This window comes from Lissotriton vulgaris, chromosome 2_1 (assembly GCF_964263255.1).
Source record: "Lissotriton vulgaris chromosome 2_1, aLisVul1.2, whole genome shotgun sequence".
Taxonomy (NCBI): Eukaryota; Metazoa; Chordata; class Amphibia; order Caudata; family Salamandridae; genus Lissotriton; species Lissotriton vulgaris.
Window position 1 is genome coordinate 670,943,746 of NC_141687.1, and position 19,134 is coordinate 670,962,879.

The window sequence follows — 19,134 nt, forward strand, 5'->3', positions numbered from 1 at the left end:
TGCTGCCCTCCCTCTCTCGTCGGTGCTGCCCGCCCTCTCTCGTCGGTGCTGCCCGCCCTCTCTCGTCGGTGCTGCCCGCCCTCTCGCTGTCGTCGGTGCTGCCCGCCCTCTCACTGTCGTCGGTGCTGCCCGCCCTCTCACTGTCGTCGGTGCTGCCCGCCCTCTCTCTGTCGTCAGTGCTGCCCGCCCTCTCTCTGTCGTCAGTGCTGCCCGCCCTCTCTCTGTCTTCGGTGCTGCCCGCCTGTTGTCGGTGCTGACCGCCCTCTCACTGTCGTCAGTGCTGCCCGCCCTCTCTCTGTCGTCAGTGCTGCCCGCCCTCTCTCTGTCGTCAGTGCTGCCCGCCCTTTCTCTGTCTTCGGTGCTGCCCGCCTGTTGTCGGTGCTGACCGCCCTCTCACTGTCGTCAGTGCTGCCCGCCCTCTCTCTGTCGTCAGTGCTGCCCGCCCTCTCTCTGTCGTCGGTGCTGCCCGCCCTCTCTCTGTCGTCGGTGCTGACCGCCCTCTCACTGTCGTCAGTGCTGCCCGCCCTCTCTCTGTCGTCGGTGTTGCCCGCCCTCTCACTGTCGTCAGTGCTGCCCGCCCTCTCTCTGTCGTCAGTGCTGCCCGCCCTCTCTCTGTCGTCAGTGCTGCCCGCCCTCTCACTGTCGTCAGTGCTGCCCTCCCTCTCTCTGTCGTCAGTGCTGCCCGCCCTTTCTCTGTCGGTGCTGCCCGCCTGTTGTCGGTGCTGACCGCCCTCTCTCTGTCGTCGGTGCTGACCGCCCTCTCTCTGTCGTCGGTGCTGACCGCCCTCTCTCTGTCGTCGGTGCTGACCGCCCTCTCTCTGTCGTCGGTGCTGACCGCCCTCTCTCTGTCGTCGGTGCTGACCGCCCTCTCTCTGTCGTCGGTGCTGACCGCCCTCTCTCTGTCGTCGGTGCTGACCGCCCTCTCTGTCGTCGGTGCTGACCGCCCTCTCTCTGTCGTCGGTGCTGACCGCCCTCTCTCTGTCGTCGGTGCTGACCGCCCTCTCTCTGTCGTCGGTGCTGACCGCCCTCTCTCTGTCGTCGGTGCTGACCGCCCTCTCTCCGCTGTCGTCGGTGCTGCCCAAATCCCGCTGTCGTCGGTGCTGCCCAAATCCCGCTGTCGTCGGTGCTGCCCAAATCCCGCTGTCGTCGGTGCTGCCCAAATCCCGCTGTCGTCGGTGCTGCCCAAATCCCGCTGTCGTCGGTGCTGCCCAAATCCCGCTGTCGTCGGTGCTGCCCAAATCCCGCTGTCGTCGGTGCTGCCCAAATCCCGCTGTCGTCGGTGCTGCCCAAATCCCGCTGTCGTCGGTGCTGCCCAAATCCCGCTGTCGTCGGTGCTGCCCAAATCCCGCTGTCGTCGGTGCTGCCCAAATCCCGCTGTCGTCGGTGCTGCCCAAATCCCGCTGTCGTCGGTGCTGCCCAAATCCCGCTGTCGTCGGTGCTGCCCAAATCCCGCTGTCGTCGGTGCTGCCCAAATCCCGCTGTCGTCGGTGCTGCCCAAATCCCGCTGTCGTCGGTGCTGCCCAAATCCCGCTGTCGTCGGTGCTGCCCAAATCCCGCTGTCGTCGGTGCTGCCCAAATCCCGCTGTCGTCGGTGCTGCCCAAATCCCGCTGTCGTCGGTGCTGCCCAAATCCCGCTGTCGTCGGTGCTGCCCTAATCCCGCTGTCGTCGGTGCTGCCTCTTGCCGTTGTTGGTGCTGCCTCTTGCCGTCGGTGCTGCCCAAATCCCGCTGTCGTCGGTGCTGCCCAAATCCCGCTGTCGTCGGTGCTGCCCAAATCCCGCTGTCGTCGGTGCTGCCCAAATCCCGCTGTCGTCGGTGCTGCCCAAATCCCGCTGTCGTCGGTGCTGCCCAAATCCCGCTGTCGTCGGTGCTGCCCAAATCCCGCTGTCGTCGGTGCTGCCCAAATCCCGCTGTCGTCGGTGCTGCCCAAATCCCGCTGTCGTCGGTGCTGCCCAAATCCCGCTGTCGTCGGTGCTGCCCAAATCCCGCTGTCGTCGGTGCTGCCCAAATCCCGCTGTCGTCGGTGCTGCCCAAATCCCGCTGTCGTCGGTGCTGCCCAAATCCCGCTGTCGTCGGTGCTGCCCAAATCCCGCTGTTGTCGGTGCTGCCCAAATCCCGCTGTCGTCGGTGCTGCCCAAATCCCGCTGTCGTCGGTGCTGCCCAAATCCCGCTGTCGTCGGTGCTGCCCAAATCCCGCTGTCGTCGGTGCTGCCCTAATCCCGCTGTCGGTGCTGCCTCTTGCCGTTGTCGGTGCTGCCTCTTGCCGTTGTCGGTGCTGCCTCTTGCCGTTGTCGGTGCTGCCTCTTGCCGTTGTCGGGGCTGTCTCTTGCCGGTGTCGGGGCTGCCTCTTGCCGGTGTCGGGGCTGCCTCTTGCCGGTGTCGGGGCTGCCTCTTGCCGTTGTCGGGGCTGCCTCTTGCCGTTGTCGGGGCTGTCTCTTGCCGTTGTCGGGGCTGTCTCTTGCCGTTGTCGGGGCTGTCTCTTGCCGTTGTCGGGGCTGTCTCTTGCCGTTGTCGGGGCTGTCTCTTGCCGTTGTCGGGGCTGTCTCTTGCCGTTGTCGGGGCTGTCTCTTGCCGTTGTCGGGGCTGTCTCTTGCCGTTGTCGGGGCTGTCTCTTGCCGTTGTCGGGGCTGTCTCTTGCCGTTGTCGGGGCTGTCTCTTGCCGTTGTCGGGGCTGTCTCTTGCCGTTGTCGGGGCTGTCTCTTGCCGTTGTCGGGGCTGTCTCCCGCCGTTGTCGGGGCTGTCTCCCGCCGTTGTCGGGGCTGTCTCCCGCCGTTGTCGGGGCTGTCTCCCGCCGTTGTCGGGGCTGTCTTCCGCCGTTGTCGGGGCTGTCTTCCGCCGTTGTCGGGGCTGTCTCCCGCCGTTGTCGGGGCTGTCTCCCGCCGTTGTCGGGGCTGTCTCCCGCCGTTGTCGGGGCTGTCCGTGCTGTGTCTCGCCGTTGTCGGGGCTCTCTGTGCTGTCATTCCAACCACTGCACAAATGCTCACACACCTTTTTAGTGGCAATAACATCGTTACGTAGAGTTAGTGAACTACAGGCGCTAACACTACACGAACCTTACTTCCAAATACAAAATAACAGGATTTTCATGAGGACAGATCCCCAATCCATACCAAAAGTGGAATCAAAATTCCACATGAACCAGAGTATACGAATACCAAGTTTCTTGCAGCCCTCCCACCCGCCGTTGTCGGTGCATCCCTCCCTCCCACCCGCCGTTGTCGGTGCAGCCCTCCCACCCTCCCTCCCACCCGCCGTTGTCGATGCAGCCCTCCCACCCGCCGTTGTCGGTGCAGCCCTCCCACCCGCCGTCGTCGGTGCCGCCCTCCCTCCCACCCGCCGTTGTCAGTGCAGCCCTCCCTCCCTGCCCTCCCACCCGCCCTTGTCAGTGCAGCCCTCCCTCCCTGCCACCCGCCGTTGACGGTGCAGCCCTCCCTCCCGCCGTTGTCGATGCAGCCCTCCCACCCTTCCTCCCACCCGCTAGTCGGTACTGCCCGCTGCCCCGCCAATGTTGGTGTTGCCTGCCCTCCCGCCATTGTCGGTAATGCCTGCCCTCCTGCTAGACGGTACTGCGTGCTGCCCCACCAGTGTCTGTGCGGCCCGCTCTCCCGCCGTTGTCGGTGCTGTCTGCCCTCCTGCCAGTCAGTACTGCCCGACACCCTGCAGTGTCTGCGCTGCCCGCCCTCCCGCTGTTGTTGGTGCTGCCCTCCCACCATTGTCGGTGCTGTCTCACACCTGACCTCCAACTGTTGTCCGGATTGTCCCATACTGTAGTTGGTGGTGCCCAAGCTGTCGTCGGTGCTGCCGTACCTGCTGTTGACGGTGCTGCCCTCCTACTCTCCCGCTGTCATTCGAGCTAAACCCTACCGCTGTCATTGGTGCTACCCATACCACCCACCGGCCCTACCGCTGTCATCGGTGCTGTCCAAACATCCGCTCTAACCGCTGTCATCGGTGCTGCCCAGATCCCGCTGTCGTCGGTGATGCCCATATCATACTGTTTTCGGTGCTGCCCTCTCTCCCACCCGCACCCCTGCTCTCCCGCTGTCATCAGTGCTGCCCTCCTGCTGTTGTTTGTGCTGCCCGCCCTCTCTCTGTCGTCGGTGCTGCCCGCCCTCTCTCTGTCGTCGGTGCTGCCCTCCCTCTCTCGTCGGTGCTGCCCGCCCTCTCTCGTCGGTGCTGCCCGCCCTCTCGCTGTCGTCGGTGCTGCCCGCCCTCTCTCTGTCGTCGGTGCTGCCCGCCCTCTCACTGTCGTCGGTGCTGCCCGCCCTCTCTCTGTCGTCAGTGCTGCCCGCCCTCTCTCTGTCGTCAGTGCTGCCCGCCCTTTCTCTGTCTTCGGTGCTGCCCGCCTGTTGGTTGTCGGTGCTGACCGCCCTCTCACTGTCGTCAGTGCTGCCCGCCCTCTCTCTGTCGTCAGTGCTGCCCGCCCTCTCTCTGTCGTCGGTGTTGCCCGCCCTCTCTCTGTCGTCGGTGCTGACCGCCCTCTCACTGTCGTCAGTGCTGCCCGCCCTCTCTCTGTCGTCGGTGTTGCCCGCCCTCTCTCTGTCGTCGGTGCTGCCCGCCCTCTCACTGTCGTCAGTGCTGCCCGCCCTCTCACTGTCGTCAGTGCTGCCCGCCCTCTCTCTGTCGTCAGTGCTGCCCGCCCTCTCTCTGTCGTCAGTGCTGCCCGCCCTCTCACTGTCGTCAGTGCTGCCCGCCCTCTCTCTGTCGTCAGTGCTGCACGCCCTTTCTCTGTCGGTGCTGCCCGCCTGTTGTCGGTGCTGACCGCCCTCTCTCTGTCGTCGGTGCTGACCGCCCTCTCTCTGTCGTCGGTGCTGACCGCCCTCTCTCTGTCGTCGGCGCTGACCGCCCTCTCTCTGTCGTCGGCGCTGACCGCCCTCTCTCTGTCGTCGGTGCTGACCGCCCTCTCTCTGTCGTCGGTGCTGACCGCCCTCTCTCTGTCGTCGGTGCTGACCGCCCTCTCTCTGTCGTCGGTGCTGACCGCCCTCTCTCTGTCGTCGGTGCTGACCGCCCTCTCTCTGTCGTCGGTGCTGACCGCCCTCTCTCCGCTGTCGTCGGTGCTGCCCAAATCCCGCTGTCGTCGGTGCTGCCCAAATCCCGCTGTCGTCGGTGCTGCCCAAATCCCGCTGTCGTCGGTGCTGCCCAAATCCCGCTGTCGTCGGTGCTGCCCAAATCCCGCTGTCGTCGGTGCTGCCCAAATCCCGCTGTCGTCGGTGCTGCCCAAATCCCGCTGTCGTCGGTGCTGCCCAAATCCCGCTGTCGTCGGTGCTGCCCAAATCCCGCTGTCGTCGGTGCTGCCCAAATCCCGCTGTCGTCGGTGCTGCCCAAATCCCGCTGTCGTCGGTGCTGCCCAAATCCCGCTGTCGTCGGTGCTGCCCAAATCCCGCTGTCGTCGGTGCTGCCCAAATCCCGCTGTCGTCGGTGCTGCCCAAATCCCGCTGTCGTCGGTGCTGCCCAAATCCCGCTGTCGTCGGTGCTGCCCAAATCCCGCTGTCGTCGGTGCTGCCCAAATCCCGCTGTCGTCGGTGCTGCCCAAATCCCGCTGTCGTCGGTGCTGCCCAAATCCCGCTGTCGTCGGTGCTGCCCAAATCCCGCTGTCGTCGGTGCTGCCCAAATCCCGCTGTCGTCGGTGCTGCCCAAATCCCGCTGTCGTCGGTGCTGCCCAAATCCCGCTGTCGTCGGTGCTGCCCAAATCCCGCTGTCGTCGGTGCTGCCCAAATCCCGCTGTCGTCGGTGCTGCCCAAATCCCGCTGTCGTCGGTGCTGCCTCTTGCCGTTGTCGGTGCTGCCTCTTGCCGTCGGTGCTGCCCAAATCCCGCTGTCGTCGGTGCTGCCCAAATCCCGCTGTCGTCGGTGCTGCCCAAATCCCGCTGTCGTCGGTGCTGCCCAAATCCCGCTGTCGTCGGTGCTGCCCAAATCCCGCTGTCGTCGGTGCTGCCCAAATCCCGCTGTCGTCGGTGCTGCCCAAATCCCGCTGTCGTCGGTGCTGCCCAAATCCCGCTGTCGTCGGTGCTGCCCAAATCCCGCTGTCGTCGGTGCTGCCCAAATCCCGCTGTCGTCGGTGCTGCCCAAATCCCGCTGTCGTCGGTGCTGCCCAAATCCCGCTGTCGTCGGTGCTGCCCAAATCCCGCTGTCGTCGGTGCTGCCCAAATCCCGCTGTCGTCGGTGCTGCCCAAATCCCGCTGTCGTCGGTGCTGCCCAAATCCCGCTGTCGTCGGTGCTGCCCAAATCCCGCTGTCGTCGGTGCTGCCCAAATCCCGCTGTCGTCGGTGCTGCCCAAATCCCGCTGTCGTCGGTGCTGCCCAAATCCCGCTGTCGTCGGTGCTGCCCAAATCCCGCTGTCGTCGGTGCTGCCCAAATCCCGCTGTCGTCGGTGCTGCCCAAATCCCGCTGTCGTCGGTGCTGCCCAAATCCCGCTGTCGTCGGTGCTGCCCAAATCCCGCTGTCGTCGGTGCTGCCCAAATCCCGCTGTCGTCGGTGCTGCCCAAATCCCGCTGTCGTCGGTGCTTCCCAAATCCCGCTGTCGTCGGTGCTGCCCAAATCCCGCTGTCGTCGGTGCTGCCCAAATCCCGCTGTCGTCGGTGCTGCCCAAATCCCGCTGTCGTCGGTGCTGCCCAAATCCCGCTGTCGTCGGTGCTGCCCAAATCCCGCTGTCGTCGGTGCTGCCCAAATCCCGCTGTCGTCGGTGCTGCCCAAATCCCGCTGTCGTCGGTGCTGCCCTAATCCCGCTGTCGTCGGTGCTGCTCTAATCCCGCTGTCGGTGCTGCCTCTTGCCGTTGTCGGTGCTGCCTCTTGCCGCTGTCGGTGCTGCCTCTTGCCGTTGTCGGTGCTGCCTCTTGCCGTTGTCGGTGCTGCCTCTTGCCGGTGTCGGGGCTGTCTCTTGCCGGTGTCGGGGCTGCCTCTTGCCGGTGTCGGGGCTGCCTCTTGCCGGTGTCGGGGCTGTCTCTTGCCGGTGTCGGGGCTGTCTCTTGCCGTTGTCGGGGCTGTCTCTTGCCGTTGTCGGGGCTGTCTCTTGCCGTTGTCGGGGCTGTCTCTTGCCGTTGTCGGGGCTGTCTCTTGCCGTTGTCGGGGCTGTCTCTTGCCGTTGTCGGGGCTGTCTCTTGCCGTTGTCGGGGCTGTCTCTTGCCGTTGTCGGGGCTGTCTCTTGCCGTTGTCGGGGCTGTCTCTTGCCGTTGTCGGGGCTGTCTCTTGCCGTTGTCGGGGCTGTCTCTTGCCGTTGTCGGGGCTGTCTCTTGCCGTTGTCGGGGCTGTCTCTTGCCGTTGTCGGGGCTGTCTCCCGCCGTTGTCGGGGCTGTCTCCCGCCGTTGTCGGGGCTGTCTCCCGCCGTTGTCGGGGCTGTCTCCCGCCGTTGTCGGGGCTGTCTTCCGCCGTTGTCGGGGCTGTCTTCCGCCGTTGTCGGGGCTGTCTCCCGCCGTTGTCGGGGCTGTCTCCCGCCGTTGTCGGGGCTGTCTCCCGCCGTTGTCGGGGCTGTCTCCCGCTGTTGTCGGGGCTGTCCGTGCTGTGTCTCGCCGTTGTCGGGGCTCTCTGTGCTGTCTCTCGTAGTTTTCGGGGCTGTCTCCCGCAGTTGTCGGTGCTTTCCCCAACCCCCATCCCCCACCGGCCCAACCTCTGTTAACTGCGCTTCCCCAAATGTGTTGACCGCGCTTCCCCTACCACCCGCTGTCCCTTCATTGTCATGTGCTGGTTGTGTCAAAGAGTTTTACCCCACCCGGAACCCTCTGTTGTCTGTTTATATCCTTCACATTTTGTTTGTTTATTTAATCTTTTAGCCATGCTTCCTGACAACTGCACTGCTGAACAAAATGGCTGAAAAAATTATGAAAGCCAATACCTTACCTAGGCAAGGCATATTTGCTCTGCCAATTCCCTGAAGTGTCTACATCTCTTCTCAAACTCTCTACAAGTCCTGTGAGTAAAGGAAACTTACATTAGTGCTACTAATGCTACTAATGCTGAACCTGTTTTTGAAGCTTAAGAAAATCTTCAGACTAACTCAGAACTTTCGGCTTTGTCGAAGCAGGTTGTGGCAGTAGTGAAAAGTAATACCGATTACTGTCATCGCGCCACGCTACATAACAGCTACGACAATTTGGAAGACAAGTGTTCATGTTCTGCCTAGTCCCCTTTTTTTGATGCCATTCTCAATCTTTTCAGGATATCCGCGCGAGTTAAATTTTGTTAACATCCGCACTTTGCTTCAAGGCGAATCTTAATTTATTCACCATCAGATTGATAAGGTGATAGAGGAGACGATTAGTAGAGACTCTGGAGATGGATAGAAATTAGTCTTAATAATAGCGAGATTTTAGAGGCAATTCGTGCTCTTCAAAAGTTGGAAATACGTCACAAAATCGTCAGGGGATCGATCACAATGTGTCACAGAATCGTCAAAAGATCGATCTGTAGAAGTCTTAAGCGTCCAAACAGCGAAGAATGCCAGCCGAAATAATGCAAGCTTGATTAGTAAGACTAATTTCTATCCATCTCCATTGTCTTTACTAATCGTCTCCTCTATCACCTTATCAATCTGATGGTGAATAAATTAAGATTCGCCTTGAAGCAAAGTGCGGATGTTAACAAAGTCCCAGGCAAATGATACGCCAAGGACCTCTTCTTAGGGAGTTACAATATCAATTTTTTCTGTCCTGATGATGGTCTTAAAGATTTGTCCATAAAGACCGAAACGTCGACTTCCAGCCTTATCCAAAGAAGAATTTATACATCTATATTTTGGATAGGTTTTTTACAGGCTTTACAGAGAATTTGATTTGGTTTCAAATATATTTTTCCTGTATCCCTGTGTGTACATATATTTATCTGTATTGTATTTTTCCCCTTATGATTCAATTTTTGATAAAATCTATTACTTTGCCTATACACATGTCTATTGGTTATTGTCTGAATGTTGAGTATTGTTATGTCTGTTTAGTTTGAATTGTTTGAATTTTATGTATATGATCTGTTGGAACTAAACTCATTCAGGATTATTAATTTACCTGAAACTAATTCACTTCTATAATTATTTTCAAATTTTTTAGCAAACTCTCTTAACTCTAAGTGGCCTACTTCAAATGAAAATCTGTGATTTTATTTGAATCTCAAAGATGATCAAATAGAATGATACTTGAGCTCCCCAGTAAGAGGTTTGCAGATGAAAGCATACTTGTTTGAAAAACCCCTTGAAGAGGGGGATTAAATCTAGGAACCGCTACTGAGTTCTGACCATAAACATTTACAGTAAGGTGTTATTGTTTTCCCTACATACAAGGAAGTGATGTCTAATAGGCATTCGTATCGCAACAGTCATTTTGAAGAAAATCCTTTATGCTTCAGACAGCCAATGAAACAAAGACTATGGTTTTGAAATGTGGTCCCTTTACATAAATCCTACAAGCCAAGCTGACCAGACATTTGAGCCACTTGGCAATGTTATATTTGGATGTGAGTAATGCCTCATCACCATTAATAAATGAATACTTCTAAAAGCTGAAAATAAAACTGGACCATTGCTGATAAACTGTTATTACATTTTGGTGACATAAGGATACCAGGACACCAAGAGTTTGAAATGTCAATGCTGAAATTAGTGATTCTTATGAGTCATCAGAGTATTTTTAAATGCTTTGTTGCCACGGTTCTACACAAAATCTCCTCATTTTAACAAGCTTTGTGTCGTACATCGACTCGTTTCCTGCCCATCCCTCAAATCAAATCCGATAACAGTCCTTGGAGGTAAATACAACACCCGGGGTAATAGCAAAATTTTAGCTATCGCTACTCGTCCCATTAGGGACAGTGGTAATGAGGTCCGGAAGAGAAGGGAGCGACATGCCGAAGCTACCGCTCTATCCAAATTCCCTTCTTTCAGGTCGATGTCACAATGATGAATATTCGCCACTAGGTATTCGAATGTATCAAAGCGCCACATGAGTCTGGTGGGCATCATTGATTCTCTCCGGTGTTCCGATATCCATTGGAGCAGGTACAAACACGGCTTAGACTAATTAATTTGGAGGTCAGACATCTCTCCAAATATCTTGAGTATCTCCATCAATGGTAGTAGTGATGTACGGGAACCATGTATGTAAATCAGAGCGTCATCCGCGTATAACGATACAATGTGACTCTCTTCGAACGCCCCACAGCCAGGCCCTGGTATGTAGCCAAAGGCTCCATCTTAAGTGCAAAAATGAGTGAGACAATGGGCATCCCTGCTTGGTATTGTGCAGCCCGTCTTAACTCTGACTGTCAGTCTATTATATAGCGCTGACACCCACCACATGAAGGAAGGTCTCACACCCAGCTGTTCCAGAACCTCTAATAAGTAATCCCAGCCCAGGGTGTCGAACGCTTTTTCTATATTGAACGACACTGTCAAGCAGATCTTCGGATTATCTAAATTCATACCCATCAAACCCAGCAATCAGTGAAAATTCAAGAATGTATTGCTCCCTGGTATGAAACCATTCTGGTCTGGATGGACGAGTGTTCCAAGTACTGGTGCTAATCTGTTTGCCAGTACCTTCCCAATATTTTATAATGATACCGATGACAGCGGTCTATATGACTGCCTGAGTCAGACCACTCACTGGCTCAGGCAGCACAGCAATCAAGGCTTCTCTGAGGGATGCTGGGAGCATGCCTCTTTCCTAGCTTTCTAATACTTTTTCAGTAGATACAGTGAAAGGACTGTGCTATAAGCAGCATAGTTTTCTATGGGGAGACCATCCTTTCCCGGTGTTTTATTTCGTGCTATCTGCTTTATAGCAATGCATGTCTCCTCCACCTATATAAGCTCCTTTAGTTATGCACGCTGCAGTGGGTCGAAACAAGTGAGGAGGATTCCCGTAGGAAGTCACTGATGAAATAAATGTTCAGGTCCTCTTGTACAACATAAAGGGTGTGATAATACTCTGTAAAGGCCGAATTAATATCTATTTGAGAATTACATATGGCCCCTATTGGGGAGGAGGGTATTCCCCCCCCCCACACCCTCCCTCAGCAGCCACACTAGCATTTTGCCGGCTAGTTGCCCCTCACCAGTGTATGTCCTTGGACGATTGGAGCAGCCTAGTCCCCTTTGGTTTCACCATCATACTGCGTATGTAGTTAAAGCTGGGTGTTGCCCAGATACTGCAGGGTCGGATTCCCGTGGTACCCTCGCTTCCTGTCTTCCAGCACTCCCCCGAAGTTACCACCAACCTGCCTCCACATCTATCTCCCACTCCTCAGGGGGTAAGTCCTGAGAATGGGAGTCTGGAGGGCTCCAGCTATGCAACCTCCTCTGTATCGCCACCTTATTTATCTCCAAAAGAGGAATGTACGTTGTTACAACGCATGCTTTTACCACGCATGCCTTTACAACGCAGGTTTTTCCAACGCAAGTCGTTACAACGACTTGCGTTGGGGGGTGCTGGATAGTGAATAGTTTAATTTACTATTCCAACTCCAGTCCCCGTGGATAGTAGGGAAGGTGTTAAATAGTAAATTAAACTATTACCTATCCTAGAGCGCCCCCCAGCGCAAGTCGTTGTAATGACTTGCGTTGAAAAACCTGTGTCGTAAAGGATGTTTCCCCCAAAAGAGTGGTCACACCACTTCCCCCCTCTTCTTCAGACCAGAGGTAGCTTCTGAATGAGCACGTCTCTGAGAGGGGGTGACCTATGCAGAGATGAGGGCAGCAGGAGTCAACCATGGAAGTAAGGAGGAGCATGCGTTCCAGGCTTGATACAGGGTGGGTTCCTCTGCCCGATATTCTGCCGGTTTTGGGGGCCATCCCATGCTGTCTGTTTCACTGTTCAGCCAGTCCCTGTCCAGGGGTCCTGGAGTTGCTCCCCTTTCACTGTTTTGTAGTCACGGGATGTGCCCCCCTCCCCCCGCAGGTCCTCTTTGCCCCAGTGCAGACACTATCTGTCCTCCGGCAACCGCCACTAGTGGGGTCCACCCCGCCGACAAGGCCTGCCCCAGCTACCGCCAGTGCCAGTCACCAGGAGCTCTGGCGTGATTGAGTCCTCCAGGTACACCACCCCCGTCAGTCAGAAGGCACCGCCACTCCTGTCCGAACCTGCTACTTTGCCACCCCAGCCAGCCTGCCACCAGGGCCCCCCAGCACCATCCAGCACCATCCGTCACGTTCACCAGTTAAGCCCTGGCATGAGGCGCAAGCGTACTCCCCTCTGCAGCAGCACAGTCACAAGGGGCGTTTCCCTACCAACATGCAGTCATCGCAATGCTTCCATTCTCTGACCCACCGCAATCCTCCATCCGGCAGCCTCTGTGCACTCTGGACCCACCGGCTTCTCAGTAACCAGTGAACCACTGCTCTTGTCAAGCCCATGCATTCTGGCGCTCCTGGCTACAGTCGATCAGCTCTACTGTTCCAGAGGGGAGCCTCTCGCAGGGGGAGCAGGACTGTGGCATCGGATGGGGGATGATGAAGGATTTTTTTCTCACGGTTCCTGGTGGAACTCCGCAATATACGTCCACTTTAGCGGCCATCTTGGCCATACCCCAAGGGTGTCATTAGATATTAAACCTGAACAGAGACAGTGGTGTTACCAGCAGGTAAACTCCTTGGGTTCAGAGAAAATGTGTTTTTTTACAAGCACTGCTAACTGGGAGAGATCCAGTGTGTGGAGTGAATGCAGCAAATGGGTTTAGAATGACTAATGTGGCGGTTTGCTCCTCGTTAACAGTCCAGAAACTGCCACCACCATGCACTACAAGGCTGACTCAGTCCGTAGTATTTCCCGAAGGCCAGACTTTGATTGGGCCTGGCACAGTTGCATTTGGACGACCTGTAGTTGTAATGATGGACATTCCTCTATACCCTTGGGAAGCACTGTAAACTTGGGCAGATGACCAGAATCTAATTTGGGGTGTTTACCAGTGAATTGACATTTGCTTTTTGAAGCTCAGATCACCTCAGGAAATTATTTATTGATGAGTATGGTACGGGTATATGTGGTTCAAGAATGAATTTAAGGATCATTTCCAAACAGAGTAGTCTTGTGAGTCTTTTCTGTTTAAGTTAGACAACAGAGTTTTGATGTGATTCAGCAGTACTAAAGTTAAGTGAAACACTTGACCGGTCTCAGAATTATGTTCATACGAAATTTTTAGAGCTCATATCTAGCTAACAGGCAACAGAGAAGTGTACAAAAAGGTGGTTACATAATTGAACTGAACAAGCAAGGAGGGGACACACTAAAAGATGATGGAGCAGTAACTGAAGAGGATGCTCTCTGAATGACACATTTGGTCGGCAGTTTAGCAAATAGCAAATATGTGAACAATTTTATATTGCCAGATAGTATTTGAGATGGCATGACTTTAATACCCATAGTCGAGAGACTTAAGCTTGTATCCTTATTCTTGGACAGTACAGAAGTTATGTGCACCGTAACAGTTTTTCATTAGAGTGTACCTAACATTTATTTTTTCCTTTATTGCTCTTCAGAATCTGAAAAGGTCACTACTTCCTCTCTTGCCCCTGATGTGAAACAAGAGCCATCCGCTACTTTTTCACCAGCAATAAAAGTTGAAGAAAATCCGAAAGCTATAGAAACACCTAAATTGCCTGTCGTTGATGCTAATTTGATTAAACCACAAGGCACAGTTGCATTTGAAGGTTTCACCGAGGATGAACAGTCTGACAGTGGAGGAGAAGGAACATTCAGAGAACGAGATGAATTTGTAGTTAAACTTGAAGATGTGGACGCTTTAAAGGTAATCCAAACTTCTCAATTTCGTCTAAGATAACTGCTCAAATACCTCAAATCAAATCAAAAATATCTTTATTTAGATATAAACCTATATCTTTAAAATAATTACAAATACCTGCTTATTTGTTGTACATAGTGGTTTATTTTCTTTTAACTTTTATTTAGTTACAATTATTTTAAATGGCATAGACTTAATGCAGGCAGCTTTTGGAGTGCAGTAGAACAGTATGAGGGGTTTACAGAGTGAAAAATTCACATGAGATAGGGTAACAGAAAATACATATGCAGTAGGTTTATACTGAGTACTGTGTACATTTCATCAGAAATATTAAGTATGTACACTTTAGAGTGTGCCATACAAGCTTTTATGTGGTGTTGGTATGGTATGCGCAGTATCAGTGACATTCTTCCATAAATTAGATAGTGTGCAGTATAATTTTTCAACGTGAGTAAAGCTAAGCACTCTGATATTGAATAGTTTAGCTGGGATAAGAAGAGTTTGTACAGAGCATTGGGTTTCACGTGATTGCACGAAGTATCAGTGTTTGATTAGAGGAACAGTGAACAGTTCTTAGATATAGGCTTATTCCTATGTGTATGTGACATGCTCTGTATTTTATTATGTGGTGTTAATATGGTTGTAATGTACACACATATGTAGCGTCCTCCCCAACCCCTGAGCATATCACAGACTACTCCACACACAGCTCTGGTTTGCACATTTTTATTCTTCAGCATGCAACCGTTTACTAAAGGCACTTCATCACAAAGTTCATTAACCATACCCACCAGATAACATAATATTTGTAAGGAGCCTGCCGAGGACCACTATTGTCCTCATACACATAAACACAGGACACAACATCTCCCCCTTTGTTAAATAAAAACTATGAACAAATATATATACAAATACACATTACAACTCCTTGAAGAGTCGTCAAGGTGCTTTCACCTGTCTTCCAGATCTAGTTGTATGAGATATAAGAGGGGCGCCTTCATCTGGCATCTCTGTAGAAGAGTTGGATGCTTGACTTCGGCCCTCAGGTCGACCTCCTTAATTCACGAGGTGTGGAGCTGATGAACATCGAGCCAAAGGCTTAAAATGTGACCAGGCTCTGGATTTTCCAGGTCTTTGGACTGTTACCATATGTACTTTGCTCGTCACAACTCTTAGCGGTTCCGCATCAAGTGGAGTGTCTGTCTTGCATGACTGCTTTTGCTTGACAAGAACTCGGTCGACTTTCTTGAAAACTGTGTCTCAAGTATGTCGGCGCTTAATGGCATAAGCCTTTATTTTGCATTTGCGAGAGGTGTCTGTGGCAAGAATCTTGCAGTGTCTATTGACCATTTAGTGGCCCATTGATGTATTTTTATTCCAAGAACTCTCCCAAACAGCAAGGTGACAGAACTTTCTCCTGTCGTGGAATGAGGAGTGGAATGATAGGCACGAAGGGCTGGATGCAAATCAAACTTGAGGTCTATGCCTTCCAGTGCAGCATGTTGAGCCACACCTTTCAAGCTGGAGAGGAGTTGGCCTAACAGCTAGTGCGGTCAACCTCTAATCTAGGGAACTGGGACCGAGTCTCTGCATTTACGCTGAACATCCTGTGATTCTGGGCAAATCACTTAATGTCCCCCTGCCTAACAAAAATGAATGTGTCCTTGTGAGAAGTTGGCCTGATAAATGATGTTCACTAGTTCTAGTGATCACCTTGTATCAGTCCAAACAACCCTTATGGTGATTGGTTGTAAGTCAACCTTATAGACCAGCTATCCTAATAGTAGAATGGACAAAGCAGTCTTAGGCTAAACTCTTTTGGCATGTGAAGCCAGCTGTTTTACCACATATAACCCCTTGAATACCAAATGAAAGGACACCACACAGGTAGTTATGAAAATAAACAAGAAAAATAAACAAGATATTTATTAACTAACAAACATCTCTGAACTCTTTATGAGATCAGAGGGCTAAGCACATGACAAGACTCTTAAGTAAAATACGTTAAGTTGCACGAGTTACAATGTTGCCCTAGGGGCGCAACAAACCATATACTAAGTAAATGGTATAAGGAAGTCGATAGAGGAATGGAGCTGTCCAGAGGCTGTAGGATGGCTGGGACTACACTATCCTAACTTTAGGTAAGTAATAGGAGGCCCACGGAACGCGTGTGCAGAGTGTGAACTCGCATGCGAGATGCGTAATAACGTCTATGGACAGTACAGCTCAAGAAAAAGGTGAGTACGGACAATCCTGACTAGTTAGGACTAAAACGACTGTGAAACTGGACACTAGGCGAGTCAATCTACCCTTGAGCACCGAAATGCTCTTGTTACCTCACCCACGGGCTGCGGGTGCATAGGTGCGAAGTCGTGTCGGGTTTCTGCGTTGAAGTCTATGGAGCCTGAAAGAAAAGATGCTGTAGGCGACCAGGAGGAAGATGTCCGGTGTGATCCAAGGGTGGATCAGGAATTCTGAAGACCTGAAAGCAGAGGGGACAATGTTCAAAGTCATTAGCCAGTGACTGGAGTGGAACCAGGAAGGAACAAGAGGCTGTCATCGCGATCAGGAGAAGAGTGGACACTTGACTCTGCAGCCACGTGGACCAGGTGGTGTCTTCGACGACCAGGATGGAGGCACGAGCTGTCCCATGCAGGCTCTCGCTTTCGGCGGTGTCGGATCCGAATTTGGAGTCAACAGGCCTTGGCAAAGGCAACCCACGCGGTGAGTGGAAAAGACGTCTGGTGCGGACCAGGAGGGTCCGGGATGCCTCTCTTTTGGAAGGAAGCAAGGGCCAGTCTGGAGCACCCAGACCAGCGGTTTTGATGTCGTGGATCGTCGTCTAGGAGGCCACTAGCCAGCTGGCAAGTGACCAGACAACGCTTCGAGCAGCAAACGGGCAAAAGGGCCCCACGCAGATCTTGTGGATGCTGGAGGGTTGGTCTTCGGTGCTGGAGCTGCTCAGGGCAAGGGCTTCTGAATCCCCAAAGCACTTCGTCGAGGTTACCTCAGAAGTGGTGCTGGAAGCGAAGTGCAGTTTCTCCAAGATGGCCGGTCCCACGTGTCTCGTCACACCCATGGATCTCAGCTGAGCTGCAGATGTAGGTAGAGGTCAGAGAGGTCTGGGAATCCGGGTCTCGTCGGGCTCTGAAGTTTGGATCCTCGAGGGAAGACGACAAAGTGAAGCCGCTGGACGCTGATGGTGCCTGCTTGTGCAGGGTGACACTCCTTGCCCACAAGGGAGATTTCTTCAGTCTTCTGTGTAGAAAGTCGAAGTCCAGAGTTTCTTCTTGTAGAATTTCAGTTCAGGATTAATCTGATTTGGAATGGGACCAGCTCCTACCTTTATCCTGCTAAAGGGGGCTGCACTATCACTAGGTCCCTCCCTTGGGTGGGACCAGGAAGGGGGGTGGTTACACTCCCTATCCTTTGTCCAGTCTCGCGCCAGAGCTGGGGCTGGAGTGCCCCAGCAACTGGTTTGAACCGGTGTATGCACAGGGCACCTTGTGTGCCCCAGGCATGTCTCATTCCTTTCAACCCTGTCCTACCTAATACACAAAATCCTGTCTGGGGTGGTGCTAGCACCTCCCAAGGCAGGAAACCCTTTGTCCGAACCTCCCTCGCTGGAAGGACTCCCAGCAGCAGGAGGTCAGACTTGTGTCTGTGGTGGCAGCATCTATTTTGTGATGCTGAGGCTCGAGCTAACTTTAACCGGGGTTCACAGTTACATACATGTCGTGTCCCTCTAAAAGGGTGGAATGCTACCCCCGTCGCCAGAATTGGCGAGGGGGTAGTATTCCAATTCGTATGACACCTTACTCAACATGTTTTGATAAAGCTATGCCAAAGTTAGCAATAACCACGAGGTTATAATGCACTCAAGAGTATATGGTATAGCGTTATCATGGAAACAGCTAAAGGACTTGATTTCGAAAGCTGTAGACAGGCTCAGCTCATGCCAGAGCACTATCTCACATGATTCCAAACACTCTGCCTCCAGGATTGTTAAGGCCTGCCATAGGAGTGACTTATAGGAGTATATGTGTCCATTCTAGGTTTAGATATAGGTATACTATATCTAAAGCAAAGGGTGATTACACCACCTTGCCCCAGCTGATTGATCAGCCAGTTGTGTCAGATTTGGATGGCCAGCCAGGGGTGGCATAATACATGCTGCAGCCCCTGGTAGGCCTTGGGTTCACTTATGCCCTGGGTACCTATGGTACTCTGTACAAGGACTTACAAGAGTGACCCAATACCAATTGGTAAATGCACCTAAAGTACATGAATGTCAATTTAGAGAGAGAACAGCTAGGCTGTGGGTCTGATTAGCAGGTCCACAGCCAGGGAAAGTCGTAAACCAGTGAAGCAAAAAGCTGAAATCTTGGGTGACCATAGGATTGCAGACCCTACTTTCCTACAGTCCTCATGTAATGCAACTGGTGCTATGTGAAGCGCTCGGATACCAGATGCCGGGTCAAGTTCGCGTTATATAAAACTCCGTAAAAAAATTACCCATAGATCATTCAACAACGCCATTTCCCTGTGTCCAGAGAGGTGTAATTTTCTGATGTTTGTATTCAAATGATTTAGAAAGTTTTTGATCACTCTGCTATTGAAGGGTGGACCATTGTCAGATTCAAGAAAGGAGGGAACACCCCATGTTGTGAAAATGTCACCCACCCTTTAAATAACTTGGTCATGTGTGGTTGATAAGTCTTCCACTAGAGTAAAATGTGAGTGCTCATCAACAGCTACCATGAGATGATGTCTGTTGTTGAGCGGCCCGAAGAAAGCAACCTTATATCCTCTCCCAAGATTGCTTAGGTAGATCAGACATGTTCAATGGGTGCTGACTCGTTTTGGGAGACAGGGAGTTGCATAGATGATTAGCTCCCTTTCAACTCGTTCGTCAAAACTCGGGAACCACACTTGATCCTTGAGGTCTCTTTTAGTTGTGGCAAAGCCACAATGTCCTTGTTGTGCCAGTTCAGCAACTTGTTACCTCAAACTTCAGAGATAACCCCCAACCCCACAAGGCTTGCATCCACCACAAACCTTGTATGTAATTTTGCATTAGAGTAAGCCATTTCAGTTGAATATTCAATTGCCTGTTTGATTTTCTTTTAACTTTGGTCACATTCAGATGATCTCGCTTTGTTAGTTTTCCTAAGGAGGCACTCACAGTGGGAAAGTCACAAATGTACCTGGAGCAATAGCTGGCCATGCCCAAGAAGGATCGCAGCATGGTCCCATCTTCTGGAGTTCAAGTAGAGGACAGGGCTTGTAGCTTTTCGGGGTCAGGAGCCATTTCCATTAAAACAATATGCCCTACATTCACACTTTTCAGAATTTAGTACGAGACCTGCATCAGCAAACAGACGGCATACTTGTTTGAGTACTTCGTCTTGTTCCTT

The 19,134-nt window shown here is 53.0% G+C and overlaps 1 protein-coding gene across 4 annotated transcripts in view; it reads left to right on the forward strand.

Annotated features, from left to right (window-relative positions):
- Positions 1-19,134, forward strand: part of QSER1 (glutamine and serine rich 1) — a 771,358-nt gene that overhangs the window by 297,888 nt on the left and 454,336 nt on the right. For all 4 annotated transcript variants that reach the window (XM_086955859.1, XM_086955857.1, XM_086955860.1 and 1 more), the window contains one exon: positions 13,455-13,723. In XM_086955859.1, coding sequence (XP_086811985.1) covers positions 13,455-13,723 — 269 coding nt within the window. The remainder of the gene's footprint in view (positions 1-13,454; positions 13,724-19,134) is intronic.